This window comes from Salarias fasciatus, chromosome 19 (assembly GCF_902148845.1).
Source record: "Salarias fasciatus chromosome 19, fSalaFa1.1, whole genome shotgun sequence".
Taxonomy (NCBI): Eukaryota; Metazoa; Chordata; class Actinopteri; order Blenniiformes; family Blenniidae; genus Salarias; species Salarias fasciatus.
This window is the reverse complement of record NC_043763.1, coordinates 16,979,626-16,997,914: the sequence shown is the minus strand read 5'-3', so window position 1 is coordinate 16,997,914 and position 18,289 is coordinate 16,979,626. Positions and strand designations below refer to the sequence as shown.

The 18,289-nt window shown below is 42.4% G+C and overlaps 3 protein-coding genes across 3 annotated transcripts; 1 reads left to right on the top strand and 2 right to left on the bottom strand.

Moving 5' to 3' along the window:
- The first annotated feature begins 1,873 nt into the window (after positions 1-1,873).
- bend3 (BEN domain containing 3) lies at positions 1,874-6,679 on the top strand. Its single transcript, XM_030117013.1, has 4 exons — positions 1,874-2,241; positions 3,982-4,036; positions 4,161-4,339; positions 4,430-6,679. The coding sequence occupies exons 2-4, from the start codon at positions 3,985-3,987 to the stop codon at positions 6,659-6,661; spliced, it is 2,463 nt and encodes an 820-aa protein (XP_029972873.1). The 5' UTR covers positions 1,874-2,241; positions 3,982-3,984; the 3' UTR covers positions 6,662-6,679.
- Positions 6,680-7,414: 735 nt separating this feature from the next.
- On the bottom strand, positions 7,415-10,363 carry mtres1 (mitochondrial transcription rescue factor 1). Its single transcript, XM_030117014.1, has 4 exons — positions 10,298-10,363; positions 8,786-9,230; positions 8,222-8,294; positions 7,415-8,116 (listed from the first exon to the last, which is right to left on the bottom strand). The coding sequence occupies exons 1-4, from the start codon at positions 10,314-10,316 to the stop codon at positions 7,934-7,936; spliced, it is 720 nt and encodes a 239-aa protein (XP_029972874.1). The 5' UTR covers positions 10,317-10,363; the 3' UTR covers positions 7,415-7,933.
- Positions 10,364-14,434: 4,071 nt separating this feature from the next.
- Positions 14,435-17,167, bottom strand: LOC115406587 (transmembrane protein 151B-like). Its single transcript, XM_030116709.1, has 2 exons — positions 16,994-17,167; positions 14,435-15,905 (listed from the first exon to the last, which is right to left on the bottom strand). Exons 1-2 carry the CDS (start codon positions 17,075-17,077, stop codon positions 14,496-14,498), a joined length of 1,494 nt encoding a protein of 497 aa, XP_029972569.1. The 5' UTR covers positions 17,078-17,167; the 3' UTR covers positions 14,435-14,495.
- Between the last annotated feature and the right edge of the window lie 1,122 nt (positions 17,168-18,289).

Sequence of the window (18,289 nt, the reverse complement as noted above, 5' to 3'; positions counted from 1 at the left end):
ACCTCCAGTACAGTTATTCCCAGTATTACAGAACACCAAGAAAAAAGTCATTTTGATAGTGTCAAAGAAAATCCAAATAGTAAATTGTCTGTTGCGACTCCATTTTCAGTTCATGCTCTTCTTGTGCATGATTCTGACACCTGTGGCAATCGATCTGACTGAAACACCTGAATTCAGTAAGAAAACAACAGTGCCCTAATCTATATGTCCATGTTGTGTATTTCTCCCAATAAGTTTTGATAATCTTCAGAATGACTTCCTCTTTTGATTTGTGTGAGCCCTTCACTACCAGAAGCAGCCTCACAGCATGATGGTACCCCCACCATGCTTTGTAATAACTACACTGGACTTTTCCTTTGTTAGTTTGATTTGAGGTTTATAAATGAACTAATAAGGTGCATTCAAAAGGGCTCAATTTTATTTTCTTGTTTACATAAAACATTTGTGATCTTTCTTTGACAGCTTTTTGCGCATTTTACTCAGTACTCTTGTCTTTCTTGGCGTTTGTCTTGCCTAGGTTTGTGTTTGGAGTAAAATAGACTGAAAAGCAGCTGTCCACATTGCTCCACCGCAGCCTGACTTAAATAACTTTCACACTTCTCTCAGTGATGATTTTTCGTTTTTTAAACTAAACTCTAATATGTGAATACTTTAATGACTTTAGAGCGTCGTGGGACAGGTTAGTTTTACCCTACTGATGATGTGTTGTTGCAATAGTAATCCTGTTGACATGTTGACAAATTTACAAACAGTTTAAAAAGAGATAAAAGAATATTTGCTGATTAGTAATCATTGGAATCTTTTCTTAACATCTTTCTAACATTGCTGTTATTCAGTAATAACTCAGTAATATATATATATATATATATATATATATATATATATATATATATATATATATATATATACATATATATATATGTATATATATGTATATGTATATATATATATATATATATATATATATATATATATATATATATATATATATATATATATATATATACACACACACACACACACACACACACACACTGTATTGTACTTATATGAAATCATCTGTTCTACATTTTCTCTTGACAATAGGGGAAACTTATCTTTTTGAAAATACTCTTTATAGCAGATTTATCCAAAGTATTAAATAACCTTGAACATAGGTAATTTTTAGGTTTCAATAAAAAAATTAGTTCACAAATTTGTCATTAAAGTTAAGCATTGGAGGAAACTGTTCTGACACTGTTCAAAAGTCACAAATAGCTTTGTCTCAACTGCTAGAAGAACACTTAGGTCTGGTACATCAAGGAGGGAGTCATTTTGAAGATCTCAAAGCTCCAAAAAAATTCCCTCATAATTTTAGATAATAATTAAAGAATCAACAGAAATACTGACTGTTGTTTTATTTTCCCACAGCTCTGAAACATGTTATACACTGTATTTCACGGGGTCGGTTCATTGTCCTATTTTTGCAATTATTTTCCACTTGAGGGCGATGTTGTTCAAATAATGTGACCTCTGTCGTTTGACAGTAACATTGCAGAACAGGTAATACTCCCTCCCACTTCTGATTTTATTGAAACTAAGCTTTTCTTTGTAAATACCGTACGAGGAAATACATACATGTATGCACTTGTAATTAAAACAATGATAGAGTGTATTATGACTTTTAAGTATCTTGTCTTATATTAACTTTGTAGTTTTCTTTTGCCCCGTTCTCAGTGTTTGTTTTATTTTTGGCCCCTTCACCAACGTGGTGGTGACGTTGCCCCTCGTTTTATTTTGTACCCCCCCGTTTTATTATTTGACCCCCTCCAGCTTAGTTACCCTTTGCTTTTTTGGCCGTTCTCTCCACAGTGAAGTTGCCGCTTGCGTTATTTATTGATTTATTTATTTATTTTAATTTTTTGCCCTCTCTTCACAGTGATTTTACCCCTCGCTTTATTTATTTATTTATTTATTCATTCATTTATTTATTTATTTAGCCCCCTCTCTCCACAGTGAAGTTGTCCCTCGCTTTATTTATTTATTTATTTTTATTTTTTGCCCCCCTCTCTCCACAGCTGCGCGGAAGTGACACAGCAAGCGCGCGCCCCGTCACGTCACGCGAGACAGTCCAGGCTCGGAGCGAGAAAAAAAACATCAACAACCAGAAGAAGAAATATCTCTGGATAAAGTCCGCCGGCGGCCCGCAGACATGTCCCGCACGTCGCCGACAGCCCCGCACGATGGTTCGGACTCCTAAAGGTGAGCTCGGGCCGCCGGTCAGCCGCGGCTTGCCGTTAATTTACCGGGAGGAGGGAGAGGAAAGGGGGGAGCGGAGCAGCGGGAGGAGGGGGGAGAGACTCGTCCACGCAAACATTGCCGCGTCATTAAAATTCCCCAGCAAAACGAAGCCACTTTCAGGGCACGTCGTGGCTCCGCGTCCGCGGCGCCGTGCAGAGCACCGCAGACAGCCGAGGGGAGCCTTCGTGAGGACGGATTCGGGCTCGGCTGCTTCGGCTTGTGTTGTGGTTCAAGGGTTCATGGGCGGAAGAATGAGGAAGTAGTTGGTTGTAAACGCTGGAGGGGAGCGAGAGCAGAGGAGAGCCTTCAAGACCGAAAGTCCACCGGGAAAACCACATCTCCTGTGTGCTGCATGAACGTATTAGTTTGTGCATAAGTTTGATTACCGGCGCTGAAAGCTGTTGCTGGAGATAAGTCAGATGATGCATTTTGCTGCAAGCCTGCAACTGATCACGTGGTCTGCTGTGAAGCAGGAGACCCCGAGCCCAACTTGTTTGTTTGTAGTAAAATGATCATGCTTGTTTGCTGTATCCATCATATCATGATTCACTTAACAGCCTGTCAGCCAGTTATGATTGTAGTCCCAGTGTAGCTTTAACTCTGTGTCCCTCACTGAACCCTGAACCCAGCTTGAATCCCAAGCTGTGACTGAACACAGAGGGAAAATAAACGGATGTTACAGTATAATAACAATGTATTTAATCAGTGTGTGCATAATTGACTTGTATGCTGTGTACACTGTTTTTTAAGATAAACTGAACAAACAAGAGATGCTTGTCCTCTGAAAAAAAAGACTTTAACTCTAATGAATAGACCCAATGAGCAGTGACTACCAGTGTAGCTGGATCCCATGAGACCTCCAGGAGGAGAAAATGTTCTATGGCAACCAGCTGACCAATACCACCCCTCTCTGCTCTCTTCAACAAACACAGACTCTTTATGAAAGCACCAGATATTGACAATCCTGATGCTAACTTCCTCAGCTAACGTCACCTGACCTGATTTAAAACATTTCAGCCCAAATTACTACTTCAACAGGCTGCATGTATGCAAGTTCCAGGTACCTCTTATACTATATTACATTTTACAAGACTAGAGCTGGACTACACCAGACCAAGTGGTAGTTTTCTTTTTTTTTAATTTAGTAGCTCAAGTTACTTAAGTTTAAACATGCTAAAGGTAATTTAAACTTATCTGAACTTGTATGTAAAAACAACAAACTTACCTGTGATGATATCATATCATATCATATCCTTACCAGTGCTACGGTTCTTTTTTTTTTTCAGTTGCCAGTCAGAAAAATTAAGCACCAGAATAATTCATTTTACTTTGAAATACACTCTGGGCTAAGATTGTTCTCAACCGCTCCCTCAGATCCACGTGAGGTTCACCCACCCTCATCTTTTAAAATCATGTGGAAAACATTACTATGCATCTGTTAAAGAAGCAAGTAAATTAAATAACCCTGGCAAGTCCAGTCTCATAATAACATTTTCATTCAGTGGTGCAGGATCCAGTCAGGTATCCAGTATGTCCTCAGTCCAACAAAACAAAAACCAAGGTGGTTTATGTGCTTCCAGGGCTCACCACGCACTGGACAGTTGTAGCATTACTTCGATTTTACATTATTGTTCATTCAAAAGAGAAATGATAAACAACATTGATTTTTATGAAGTAACTAAGTTGCAAATTATTTTCCAGGCTATGAATTCCTGTGAGCATGGCAAAACTTCAAATGACGCGATGCTTGAGAAAGGCAAGTTTCACACACTCTAACTGCAGACACCTCCAGAACTGTATGTTCGATTTGGTTTCACCGAATGTGTGTCCATCCATTAGGAGGAAGTACATCACAACATGAATGTTGCATTTCTTTGCAGATCACAAGCATGTCGAGGAAGTTAAAGAGGAGACAGAGGACTTTGCTATTTGTGAGCCACCTCAGGGATGTGGAGGAGGATCTCCTGAGGCCGTTGGGGCTGCTAAACGTTCATCTGCAGACATTGGGCCTGACGCAGATCAGTCCACCAGCAGCAAGATAGCCAGAGTTTCTACCGAGGTATGCTGTGCTGAAATGTATGTTGAGAGCTGGGAGAAAAAACTGTTCACATTGATTGCTGTACACATGGGTGTCATTTGTTTTATCCAGATGAGACGGCACTTGTTAGATGACGGCAGCGGACAGGAGCCTCTTTGCCTCACCACAACTGCGGGGAGGAGTAACTGTGTCCAGGAGAAATCCAGAGTCTCCTACAGAAAGCCCCTCTTCAGCATCTCACACAAGATCTCGGAGAAGAGGAACACGCCGAGCCTGGAGCAGCAGGCCGTTCAGGGCGACTCCAATCAGCTCAACCACAGCAGCATCTTCTCTTCCACGCTCCCCCACCCGGAGCAGAACGGCCCCGCTGACGTCTTCTCCACAACGGACGGCTCAAGCCAAGCTTTGACCGCAGACTCTAGCCTTTACCCACTCATTGAAAAAATGTTTTTCATTCTTAATACCCTTAATTCGAGCATGTCGCAACTGCATACCAAAGTGGAATTGTTAGCCGTGGAAGTCTTGCAGATAAAGAAGCAGATCAAACCGGCTGAGATGGCGATGAAGTTCCAGCCTCCCCCCGAGTTTCTGCTAACGCGAGACGAATTGAATCATCTGATGGAGCAAACCTCCAGCGCCGGGGAGCTCGGCTGTCGTCTGCTGGTGCATCTGTTCCCGGAGCTGTTTAAGGCGAGAGAGTGCTCCCATGACTGCATGGCGAGTAAGAGGACGCTGGAATCTCTGCATCTGCAGCTGATCCGAAACTACATCGAGGTTTGCTACCCCACGGTGAAAAACAACAGCGTCTGGCAGGAAGAGTGTCTCGTTCAGATTAATGACTTCTTTAATCGCTTCTGGGCGCAGAGGGATATGGAGAGTGCTCGGCTGCTCAAAAAGCAGACAATCACGGGTGCTGGGATAAAAGCGGAGCATCCTCAGACTTATCGTTTCATTAACGAGCAAGGCCAGGAGGAGCATGTCTCTCTAGATAACCAGCAGGGCGCCCTGGCTGCATCAGAGCTCTCATTCACTACACAAACCACAGAGGAGTTAGATGAGTTCTCCTCCCCCGAGGACTTTGTGATTTTTCTTATGCACCGTCTCTTCCCAGAAGTTTTCGAAGAAGGAAAGCTTCCAGAAAGCGCCGGCAGCTTCAGCAGCGTGGCACAGCTGATTCTGGACTCTGACAAAATGGAGATCATTCGAAAATACATGGAAGCTAATTTTCCCGACGTGCCTGAGGACAGCTGGCTCCAGGTGTGCATTCAGCATATGGAGGACGCACTGGAGGGCCCCCACAGTAACGGCAACGCCAGCGAACCTGACAACATCAATGAAGAGGGCTACGACCTGGCAAGTCTTCCCGAGGACGTTTCTATTATCAAGGTCCCTGATGTGGGCGAATGCGAAAGACCCAGTCGGAAGTCGAAAAAGTCTCTGCTTCCACCGGTGGATTTTGACAATCTGGAGATCCCTCTACCGGACTTCACTGTTCCTCAGGAGTACATCTTGTCCAGGGAACAGCTGAAGAACAACTATGAATGTAGCTTGTCCATTGGGAATTTTGCCTCTCGGCTGCTGGTGCTTATGTTCCCGGAGCTCTTCACCCATGAGAACGCCAGAAAGCAATACAACTGCAGCGGGTCCCTCGGGAAGAAGCAGCTCGACCCCGTTCGCATTAACCTCATCCGTCATTACGTGCAGTTGGTCCACCCTCGGGCCAACAACGACAGGGTGTGGATGCTGGAGTTTGTGGGCAAACTTGACGAGAGGTGCAGGAGGCGCGACACGGAGCAGAGGAGGTCCTACCTGCAGCAGCGTAAAGTTTATGTTCAAGAGTCTGAGCAGGACTTCTTTTGCCAGCTGAATCAGCTCAATCCAGACAACAGCAGAGAGGATCCCGATATCCCCTCTTTACCTCCCGAGAAAAGTAGCAAAGACTTCTGCAAAATTCCCCTGGATGAACTGACTGTATCTAAACCTGACTTTCCCGTACCTTCGGTCTACCTGCTCTCAGACGCAGAGGTACGGGAGATCGTCCAGCAGAGTCTGTCTGTTGGGAACTTTGCGGCCCGCCTGTTGGTGCGCCTCTTCCCCGAGCTCTTCACCCAGGAGAACCTGCGGCTCCAGTACAACCATTCGGGAGCCTGCAACAAGAAGCAGCTGGACCCTGTACGGCTGAGATTGATCCGCCACTACGTGGAAGCCGTGTATCCTGTGGATAAGATGGAGGAGGTTTGGCACTATGAATGTGTACCAAGCATCGACGAACGCTGCCGGCGCCCCAATCGGAAGAAGTGCGACATTCTTAAAAAGGCTAAGAGGTCAAGCACCGTGTCCTAGTTACAGTACTCTGTAGTTGGTCAACACTCTGTCATACAAATAATTGCACAGTATATAAGCTGAAACTGTTGAACTTTTACAAACTGTCCTATGTAGGATGAAGCCAAGCTGTTATGAGTTTCCTCAGTAATATTCTTACTTATATTTTACCTTTCGGCTATGGCAATAGATGCTTTAGTTTACGTTGTCTTAAAAATGTCGGATTATAAAAAGTAATATTGCTCTTATTTATAAGCCAAAACTGTCATAGCTTATCTAACATAACTGGTAAATGTTGTAGCCTTAAAGACAATAACAATGGTAGTAGCTAACAGCAAGAGATCACACATTTGCTCTATGAATAGAAATGAATCACAAGAATGTGATGTATTTGCATTGCAGTTACTGATGTAGCATTGTGCCACCACTGTTTTAATGTGCTTACGTTAAGCCTTCTTATAGAAATTTATATTATAAAAAGGTAATTTAACATGACAATGGATCATGATAACCTATTTCTAATAAAATCACAATTATAAATATGTGTATTTCTTTATGTAGTGCAATAACATGCTTCTGTTTAAAGTAAACATCTATTTGGACACTGATTGTTTCCATCCAAGCAGAAAATTGTATCAATTACTCTTGCAATAGTAGAATTTTTTTTTTTTTTTTTTGCTAAATTCAGTATCACAATGTCCGTTTCAGACAAAAGTGTTTGATGAAAACATGCACAATCAAGAAACAATGCACTTTTTTCATGTTTATTTTTACGTTAACCCCACCAGGAATATAACCTAGCAAGGACATCACCAAAACCAGTTAAAAACTATCAGCAAGACTTTCAGGCCACTTTATTTTGTCATCGCTGCAGAATTCAGTGTCCTTCAACGAATACATTTCCTGCCTTCATAAATGAGTGTTAACACGGGCGTGACGAGCAGCCACACACGCAGCAGGTGTATTTATTCAGATGAAATCTTGTGAACATGCAGGAGAACTGTCAAGCTTTTTTTTTTTTTTTTTGTAAAAGTTTACCACTTCAAGGTTCACTTATTTTGGAGTCTCACTGTATCAAGCAGAAAGGTACACATTGAAAATATTACTCCAGGGGACTGCTTAGTGCCTACAACCACTGAGAACTGTTAGCCTTGACGTTACACCTTTTGTAATCCTTTCCGGATCCAACTTGAGAGAGCATTCACATGCCAGTCATTTGAGAGCACTCGTTTCCCTGCCAGGCTGACCTCACTGGCTTGTGGTGTTTAGTAGTACTGTTTTGCTTGCTGAAGTTCATGGCTTAAAGGCCTCCTCCTTGGTAAGCTCCAGATTTTTCCAGCGCCTCAGGGCCACTTTGTACTTTTCTGTGTTGGTAGTTTCGCTGAAAACCCTTCTGAGGATGACTCGCATTATTGTGACAGTGTTCTTTTCTTGATTCTCAGACACCACCAGGTCCAAGGTGTCCCCAACTTTGACCTAAATTAGGGGCAAAACATGAGACAAGTATTATTGATTGGAAGGGTAGATTACGGAGGCATGAGAAAATAAAGAATGCCTTGTTTGTGAGACAGCAGCACTCACCGTTTTGCTCTTCTTGATGAGTTTCTGTCCATTTAGTCTAAGTTTGTTGTTGTAGAAGGCGTCCTCAATTTTACTGTCAAAAGACAAAGACATATGTTTCTACTTGTGAAAAGAAGGCATCCTTGCAGAAATCAAGAATGCTGTTAAAAAAGAATTGATAAAAATCAGAGCATCCTTTTCCTTCAGAAGTTTTTTTTCCACAGACATTTAAAATAATCAGTTTGAATAAGTTACTTTTACAACCTTAAAAGACAACTGTAAAGAAACAATCCTTTATTTAAAAGTTATATTTATGTCATAAGTTTATCTTGCAATACCATTTTCGACCAAAAGATGATGTTATGAGTCAGCGTCTTCCCATTACTTGTCCAATCAGAAAGAAAAATGATTCCTACAGCTGAAAGAGCCATTTACAGGGTATTCTTTTATGCTTTGGCAACTTCTAGCACCAGTGCCAGCCAATGCACAAAAAAAAAAAAAAAAAAAAAAAAGGTACTAGACCTTCAAGTTGCCTATGGCAATGCCCATGGCTAATAGAGCTGCAGTCAACATGCACTGACTCACTTGCGTGCCATGTCCAGGCCAGCTTTAATGACGACATCATAACGAAAAGACTGGACGTGTTTCTCCATGTCTTTATAGTCCTTGGGGAGATTTGGGTCCTCTTCCTCATAATCGCTGTCCTCCGCGTCTTTTTCGTCCTCATCCTCTTCGTCCTCTTCCGGCGTCGCTCGAGAAGCACCTCTCTTTTTGCTGCTTTTAAACCTCAGATGGTGAACAGACCAGCTCCTGACCGCATCCCTGCCACAGTGAGTGGGTCTGTGGCAGCCGAGTGTGGGGAACGCCGCGCAGCCCCACAGCTGACGCGTATGAATTGTCCTAGGACACCATTCGGCCTGCCTCAGGCCGTACCCTGCTGCCAGCAGGTGGCGGGGGTTCAGTCTTCCCAGCTGCCTCATGGCCAGAGCCTGTACCACCAGACTCTGCATGTTGGCGCCCCACCCAGTCACTGGAAGGAACAAATAGAGGCTTACAAACTGGATGTTACACCTCACTAGTCTCATTTTCCCTCTCATAGTCTATTAAAAGTAGCAAGCTACAATAATTAGTATACATTCAGTTGTAGAAATAGGATGAAATAATGTAAAACTAACTGCAGAAAAGTGTTTCCATAAAACTTTCACTGCCTCAAAGGAACAATTATCAAAACATTAACATAACATGAAACTGAAAACAGCACAGCATATCAAATATGGAAACTCAATCACATTTTAGGACCCTTTTTTTATGGCCTGATTTTACTAGTTTTTTTTAACATTGATTTTGACTTTGCCAGCATTCAAAAAAAGTTGAGACAGGAGCACAACGCAACATCTGAAATGTTTAAAAACTGACATCAACTAATACAAACTAGAAAAAACAGCATTTTCATGTGCATGCTGAAACACTTGTTAAGAAAACCAAATAAACAACTTTATAATTAGTACGTGTGAATTGACCCCTGGTGTTTCGGATTAAGTGGTTTCCCTGTTAACTGGTGACCTAATTCCTTCAGCGTCCTTTGGTAGTCGCAGCAGCATACGTCAAAAACCCAACACAAATACGCAGTTGTCCTGGCCTACTGTTTTACCACATTCACAGTAAATCTTGAAGTATCTGACCATTTCGAGTCTCCCGTTAGCTTTTAAGCATTTGCTATTACAAGCAGTATTGCCATCAGTTAACAAGGAAACCACTTAATCCGAAACACCGGATATGACTGTTTGCGTCAGACGTCATTCACAACAACAAACATTGATTAAAAATATACCACGTTGTTGTGTTGCTACAGTTTATCTTTACAAACTAGCTGTTGTTTGTGGAGTTTTAGTGTCTGTAATCGTTTAGTTGATCACTTTTTGGAATAGATACTGCTAGCTTGGCTGTGACGACGACGCCCCCCTCGTGCACTCGCTATTAAAAAAATCTCCTCGCGCACCCTGGACAGAAATCGCAGCACGAGCGTGGTGACCTAAGGACTAAGAGGCAAACATGACGGCACTGCGACTGTAAGTTAAAGTAGAGGCTGACACTCACCTACAGAATAACCTCTCATCGCCTCCTGATGTGCTGCAGCCACACTTCCGACTGCCCTCACTTCGAGACCGCTGCTTTTAATGTACTGCCTCCACGCGCATGGACGGGGAAATGCAATGAATCTAAACGGTTAACGACGATCACAAAGCCAACAAACTTCACTGAGTCAAATACTGTAGAAAGGAAAATATATATATAAAAAAAATGGCAGTCTATCACAGGGTAAGCACACAGAGAAAGACAAGCACACAAACACTCCCATTCACACCGCGGCTCAATTCAGGGTAACCAGTAGCTAAATGTTTCACGCTTTTGGACTGGAGGAGGAAACTGGATTAAACCCTCGCACGCATGGGGAGAACATGCAAACTCTACACAGAAAGACCTTCTAGCGGTGAGGTGAGTGTGCTAAATGATTACTGAAGGAGACATTGCGATGAATACAATATAATCCAGGATTTTTTTAAATTCAATTTGGAAGTGCTTCAGTCAAAGTCGGTGTATGAAGAAGAGTGGAGGAAATTAGAATGAAAGTATAAAAACTGACAAAGAGAATCAAAACTAAATATGATCCACTTTTCTGGATGCCTCCAAGAGTTGCAGTCTGCTGCTGCTTCCATTTAACAATGGGCAAAATGCAGCGTACATAATGAATATGTCCCTAGTCCAATACTGAAAGACAGATAGTCACATACCACCTTCACCCCAACAGGGAAACTGGAGTTACCAATTAATCTAACAAGAATGACCTATACCCAACATGCTCACCCACACACTGGGAAAACATGCTCTATAATTCCAGATGTATTCACAATGAGAGCTGAGAGTGCTAACAATGTGCCAACTTAGTGTTAGAGTTTTTAAAAGTTTGCAGAAAACATTTAAATGTATTGTCCTTAGAATTTGCAAACTATAGAAACTCAGCAGTAAGTCTGTACAATGTATAAATAATATATATGATGACAATGTTCATAGCGTTTTCCTCGAGTCAACCCATTTTGACTCCTTGTTGAATTGTACAGGCCAAAGACACTTTATCAGGTGTGAAGAAACTAACACAGTCCCCCCCAATCATTCTCGGTGACTTCGAGACATTTATTGCAACTTTTTATTTTTCCAGCATAAGATAAATTCAAATACATGTTTTAAATTGTGATCAAGTTATGTGCACAGCCCATTCAATTATAATGACAATAATATTTATTTTTAACTTTGTACAAGACAAATTCCACAGATTTGTAAATATTATCCGCTTGAATACTTTATTACTTGAAGGAGAATTTACATCAACATTCAGCTCCACTGTAATCCACAATGTCCAGTGTGATTCCCATCAAGTGCATATAATATTCAGGTGCCACCGCGTTATTAAAAACAAGGTAAAAACAAGTAGCTGTGTGCGAGAATATGTTCCTGTCGGATGTTATAAAAAGTCGGCGTTATAAAGTTTGCGGATGATGCCCGTGTGTAAACGATAGGTGCACCTACATCCTTGCATATACAGCCTGTAAACTCTACTCAGAAGAGCCAGGGATCCTTGGAACAGTTCAAATGTCAACATCCAACATTTCTTCCAGGGACACCACAGCATGTTGGGAGTGTGTTTTCTTTAACGCGTTCAATATACACCAGATCATGAGATCTTCTGTTTACAGATTCAAAAATGGAGCGTTACTCCTTTTGCTATAGACATAGAAGACACACACTAGAGTACATATATGATATATGCTGGTGGTTTACATTCATGTATGCTCCATGGTTTTTCAACACAATGAGGAATTCATGCAACATCTGACACTGATTCAAACTTTTTCTGATATTTTTTTGTAGGAAAAATCCACCCCGACCTTTTTTTCCCAATGTATAAATCGGTCCATAACAATATGGTCAACATGATTACTGTCATGGCACGTCAACGCATCCACCACAATTGTCTGAAGCTTCTGTTGTGGCAGTAGGCAGCATGTTGATAAATAGATTGACTGAATTATCCACGGTATGCTGAAATTTTGGAGTACAAGTTTTTCAGTATCAGGTCAACCGGGACCACAGGTTATGCAACAACAGAATTCCAATTTTGATCACTCTTACAATCCAATTGGTCAATTTAACTGTTTGATCAAGTGTCAACTGTGTGAATAAGCTTAGTTGATTACCTTGTATTTCCAAATATTTTTTTAAAAACTTTTTATGATTTAGTATTTTTTTTCCTTCATTTCACTGCTACATTTTTCACTGCCGACATTTCTTGGTTATAAACATCCATTAGAGACTTTTTTTAAACATATAGAATTTTTTTTTGTTAATCCCATGTCATCTCATTTTTTTTTTTTTTATTTTAGAGGATTTACATTCAACAGCCACTCTATTCGTTACACTTCTACAGCATAAACGGATGCAGTACCACAGCTCTGCCACACATTCTGTCTTCATTAATACTGTTTGATTCACTATAATCTGATTTATTTACATGTTTGGTATTAAAATTTTAGATTTCAGAGACATAAAACCTGTGAGCATTGTGCAAAAAGGTGCTTCTAATATTATAGTCACACCTGTGGCATAATATGAGAAATTTTGTGAAATATTTCATTGCAAAACAACAGAATTGTGCTATAATTTCAGTTGTGAACAAAAAGTGCAGCTCTTGGGCTTGAGATGGGCAGAATCTATGATTGATCTATTGCATTGGCTCAGGTTGACCAAATGAACTATTGATGAACTATTAAATGTCATAACATGAATATTAAAATTCAGAAGCCTATCCATGATTTTGTTGACTGTAATGAATATCACATCAAAGTCCAACCTGATTTAAAGCTTAGCTGACTCTGTTCTGATGTTTCTTATGTCCTGATTGATGCTCAAACTGTGTCGCTGTCTTTGCATTGATGATGTTTTTACATGTGTGATGAAAGAGTAAAAGACAGAATTTTACAAAAGCACTGTAAACATCTTATTTTGTTTGTTTGTTGGTCATTCAGAAACAAAAGGGATGCTTCTCTCTTGAGCTGCCATGTAGCACCAACAGTCAACAGTCAAAGAAGAAACAGAAGAATGCAACAATGCAACCACAAAACAGGTGTGTGAGGGTCAAATGTTAATGTTGTCTTCCCCGGCAAAATAACAATTAATGTTTAAACAGTGAATTCATCTGAAGCACAGCTCCCTTACATCATATCAGCTTGTAATGGTGCAGGGGCTAATAATAACCCAGGGGCTAGTAAATATCTGATATGTTGCTTTGGGCATATCAAAGCCTTCCGGTATATATGATCAGCATTTCCCCAAATTTCTGTCAGTCTGAATTCTTTTACAATCTTCTTGTCACTTTCTACCAACACCTATACCCACAGCTTAAAAAGAAAAGCTCATACCTGTTGTGTGGAGTTGTTAAAAGGCATTCTGGGAAATGTACAAAGTCACAAAGTGATTCAAAATGAGATGAGGCATGTTCTTAACAAACATTAATCACAGCACTTTACAATAAGTAATGATAATGCCTTGACAATACAGCATGGTGTAATACTGAGAGAGAGTATCCAGGAGTTCATTTCTCTTATGATTCAGAGGCTTCCATATCATCCAGGGTCTCACTGTGATATGCATAAGAGCAAGTAATTCGACTGGTTCCTTCTTTTCACTGGAGATAATGTATTATTTTCACAGGTATTGCTGTAATTAAACGTAGGGTCAACCTGTAGGACCTGCTCCGCATGGTTCATGATGAGAGTAAAATCCTCATATCCGGTCTGTAATAATATGTAATTCGACGTTCCAAGTGTGACTGAGAAATCGCTGAATGAGGATGGCATAATCAAACCTGTCCATCGGTGACCTCCGGGAGGGTCTTATGAGGTAACGGCAGCTTCAGGTTCATGTGAGATCTCGAAAGCTATGGCAAAAGTGTACACTGTAACAGTCTTTGTCGCCTTGATTTTTCACTGGAAGCCAAGCAAATATAAACTGTCCGTGAGTGTGTATCTTCATCAGATCTCAAACCAATTTAACTCTGTTCTCCACTCACTGACCACTTTTATTGCTTTGGTGAGTCACACATTCAGGATTCGGGCAACGGTTCCCAAAGGAGGAAAAGACTGTATGAATGTGCCGTTAAGACTTGCTTGTACACTCTGTTTTTTAAAAGTGGTTGTCTATGCTACAGACACGCCACCGAGCTCTGTCAGTGACTGCATAGTCATAAAGAAGTCTCCACACAGGAGCCGTTTCTGTGGAACGACCTGTGGTTGTGGCAGTTCTCGCTGCAGTGGACGATGAGCACCGGGTAGCAAAGCGCATCCTCGTAGTCTGGCGGCTCTTCGTCGTCTGTGGTGAGGCGCTCCGACAGGCAGCGGGTGTTCTCGCTGGGGCTCTCCTGGTCGTCCAGGCTGCCGCTCCTCCAGAAGCAGCTGCGCTGGGAGCCGTAGCGCCGTGCCAACGAGAAGCGGCTGCTGCTGAAGGGGATCCGGGAGCTGGCGCCGGTGCAGATGCTGAGGGCGCTCCTTGAGAACACGGAGGAGCAGCTGATGGCTCTGTGACAGCGCTCGCAGTTCTGACGAATCCCGCTGAAGCTGGTCGGGCACTGGGCCAGGTCCATCAGGCCGGCCTCTGAGTAACTCGGCACAAGCTGCTGGTTGGAGCGAATGTGCCACTCCAGCTCTGTGCTGTCAATAGTGTTCACGCGAGGGATGCGACGCCAGTACGGCCTGTCGTCACACGGGGTCACGGGAAGGTAATCGTGCCCGAAAAGCTTCTCGACGCGATAGTGGACGTATGCGGTGCGGTACTCTGTGAAGACGCGGAGCGGCCAGGAGAATGTGAGGAATGACGCAAACCAGAAGACGTATTGGGACAGATACCAAGGGTGGCGATCCGGATCAGCGAGAACCAAGACATACTCCTTCAGGTCGATGTTCTTCAGGTGCATGCCCTCTCTGGCTTCCATGTAATCATCAAGACCCTCATTGTCGGTGAAAAACCTTGCCCTTTGAGTGAGGTAAGAATTCTCTGATTCTACGTTTGCAAAGCTGAAGCACTTGGTAAAGCGCATCTTTGTGAGAGCAGATTTCTCCAGACCCAGCAGCTGCTTGGAAACATCTTTCACCCCGCAGTGGCCGTAGTCGAATTCAGCTTCCGCCACGTGGGTGTTGACGCGCTCATGGTACACCTGGGTGCTCGTGTAGGCATCGCCGTTGCGGTAGCGCGTAACCTGTCGAGTGCGGCGAACGTAATGGTAGCTGATCGCCTTCCACCAGATGCAGGGTTTGGCCTGCTGCATCCTCTGGATTCGCTCGTAGATGCCCTCTACATCCACTTTGTGCTGCAGCTCGTTCTTCACGTGACAGTGCCAGCACTCCACGAGGTAGACCAGGTAGAGCATGCCCAGTAGAGCCAGGGGGATGTAGATGTAGCCGTCGGAGCAGGGGCTGTCGTGGTACATCATGGACTTCCCTTTGAAGGCACTGTCAAAGGTGAGGCGCGTCACCTTGGTGACATGACACCAAACCATCGCTCCCATGCAGCCGTACATGAGAACGGAGAGGACGAGGCATTTCCAGAAGCTTTCCCGGCACAGTGACTTGCTCAGGGATTGTTTCAGTGGTCTCTGCTGTTGAGTCAAAGCACAAAGAAAAGATTAAATAATCACACAAAATAATTTATCAACATCAAACTGTGTTTTTTGCGGTCTGCAACTTTGCGATATCAGTAATTAACAGGTTCCTTAGCATAATTAGACAAACACTAATGAGCAGACAATGTACACTGTCACTGTTAAAACGGAAAAGCTGGTGAAATTTAAAGTAATTAATTTCCTGCATCTTTGTAAAAAGCCAACGTAATTAATTTGGGTAAATTCAACTAAGCTGGCTGAACACTGTGATAAAGCATGTATCTTTAGTTGTTTTTCAAGTGAAACAGTAAGACATCACTACTTACACCTGCATAATTAATTTATATAATCACAAACTGACTCCTGCAACTAATAAACATTTTCACCTAAAGCTACAAAAGTTACACTATACAAATTAAGCAGCATGATGATTAAAATTCAGCAAGCTTGAGCTCAACGTCTCATTCAATAAATGTTCACATCTCTTTTAAAAATTGCCAGATTATGTTTGTATTAAGGAGTCATTTACTTGATAGTTCAAGAAATCCAAAGCTTTAGAGCTCAACTAACTTTCCAATACCATCTGATACCTGAAATCTCAAATTCCTTCCTGTTTTACAGTGTAGTTAAAAACGCCTCCAGTATGTATTATTAAAACCTCTGTAAAGAAAATCATCCTGCAAAATAAATAAATAAATAGAGATGAAAATAGTAAATGTCAAAACAGCCTTTAAGCCACTGAGGACATGTCAGGTCATTTCGCAGCTCCACGGGTGTTTTGTCCATTTTTGGACAGGAGAGATAAACAGGCCTTTTCCCAGCAGCACATGGGAGGTGAATGGCAGGTTTAATGATCATCAATCACAGGTTTACTCACATTTTCCTATAAAATCATTCACACAGGACGCAACAGTACAGAAACCCTTCATGTATGAGCACAAAACAGAGAGATATCAGTCGGAATACCTGCAGTGTGAAACAACCTGCACATGCATTTTTTGCTGAGGCTCTGCGACAAGCTCCGACAAACGCCGAGAGACAGAGGGAGAGAAAGAAAAGGCGGCTGATGGAGGAGAATGTGTTACCTCCTCTCTGGCGTCCTCCTCGAAGACGGTGGTGGTGGTGGTGCTGCTTTCGCTCGCCGTCGCGGCCGATGCAGGGGGCGACATGTTTGTCGATAATAACAGTGGCAGGGCGTGGAGAGAGAGGAGGAAGAGGAAGAGGATGCACCAGCAGCGAGCCGAGCTACCTGTCAGGCGCGCATCGCGTCTGCTGCCGGGCGCGCGACGTTCAGGGGCGAGTCCGCGGACGCGGTGGGAGCGTTTCAAATCTAAACCCGCACGTGCCTCCGCAGTGGCACGACGGCAGCTCGCGCCGTGTCGTGCGGTGGTCGTCGCGGAGCGTGGCTGCTGGTCTTCCACCGCCCCCTCGGATCCCCGCCGTGCGTCCGTCAGCGTGCGGAGCTGTCCGTGGTGCTGATCCAGGCTGGCGTGCGGGGAACGTGACACTTAAAGGGAAAGTCCAACCTGAAGCCATCAGTTTGCCTAAATGAAATCAACTTCTCTGACTTAATGCAACTACAGTGTCACTTTGTACTGTTTTATTTTTATTTATTTATTTTTTTATCTTTGCTGCTCTCCTTGTTGTTATAAATCCTGTTATTTTCTTTATTTTTACATATGTTTTATACGTCTGTTAAAACCTCATGAGATTCTGTGAGCTGCTGGATGCCATGAATTTTCCACCCAACCCGATTATATCAGTGATCCTCACCTTTATCCTGCCTCATCCTCCTCCACCTTTATCACTGGTCTTATTGATTGCCAGAGGTCAGAGGTGAACGGTCATACTGGTTGGAAACAGAAAACCAAGAGAGACTCAAATAGCCACTTGAAGATGATTGGCTACAGGAGAAAAAGACTGTAGTGGGTTATCTCTGCTGTTAACACGAGCTCAAGAAAAACTGGACTTTATAAGATTAGGTAAGAACTGAATGCGACCTTTCACAATTTCACATTTTTCATAAACTGTTGTAAGCGTTTATTAAAAGCAGTGAACAAAATCCCAACATGTCAAACAGAATTGTACTATAGTAAAACAAGTTCATCAACTGACAGAAATTCAAGTCATTGGTTGTGTTATATGTTGACAATCTGTTCTAAGCAAAGCTAATCTGTGATTTTCACTAAATTCTTACAAAATCATACATATACACTCACTATGAAACAGGCTCCATCAAATATCAAAATCATATGAAATTTTGCATCATAATTCAGTTTTCAACATCTTAAAAAAATACAAAAGTAGTTTGAGAAGCCCAATGAAAGTCTGAAAGCACCCAGAGAAGCTGCTTGATGTACTGATTTGACTGATCTGTCAGA

Bases quoted from the DNA above. Each gene is read 5' to 3' on its own strand.
- bend3 (XM_030117013.1), top strand. From the start codon at position 3,985: ATGAATTCCTGTGAGCATGGCAAAACTTCAAATGACGCGATGCTTGAG. The intron at 4,037-4,160 runs GCAAGTTTCACA...ATTTCTTTGCAG, and splicing joins TGACGCGATGCTTGAGAAAG to ATCACAAGCATGTCGAGGAA. The intron at 4,340-4,429 runs GTATGCTGTGCT...TGTTTTATCCAG, and splicing joins TAGCCAGAGTTTCTACCGAG to ATGAGACGGCACTTGTTAGA.
- mtres1 (XM_030117014.1), bottom strand. The intron at 8,295-8,785 runs GTGAGTCAGTGC...GTCTTTTGACAG, and splicing joins GGCCTGGACATGGCACGCAA to TAAAATTGAGGACGCCTTCT. The intron at 8,117-8,221 runs GTGAGTGCTGCT...CCCCTAATTTAG, and splicing joins TCATCAAGAAGAGCAAAACG to GTCAAAGTTGGGGACACCTT.
- LOC115406587 (XM_030116709.1), bottom strand. From the start codon at position 17,077: ATGTCGCCCCCTGCATCGGCCGCGACGGCGAGCGAAAGCAGCACCACC. The intron at 15,906-16,993 runs GTAACACATTCT...TTGACTCAACAG, and splicing joins AGGAGGACGCCAGAGAGGAG to CAGAGACCACTGAAACAATC.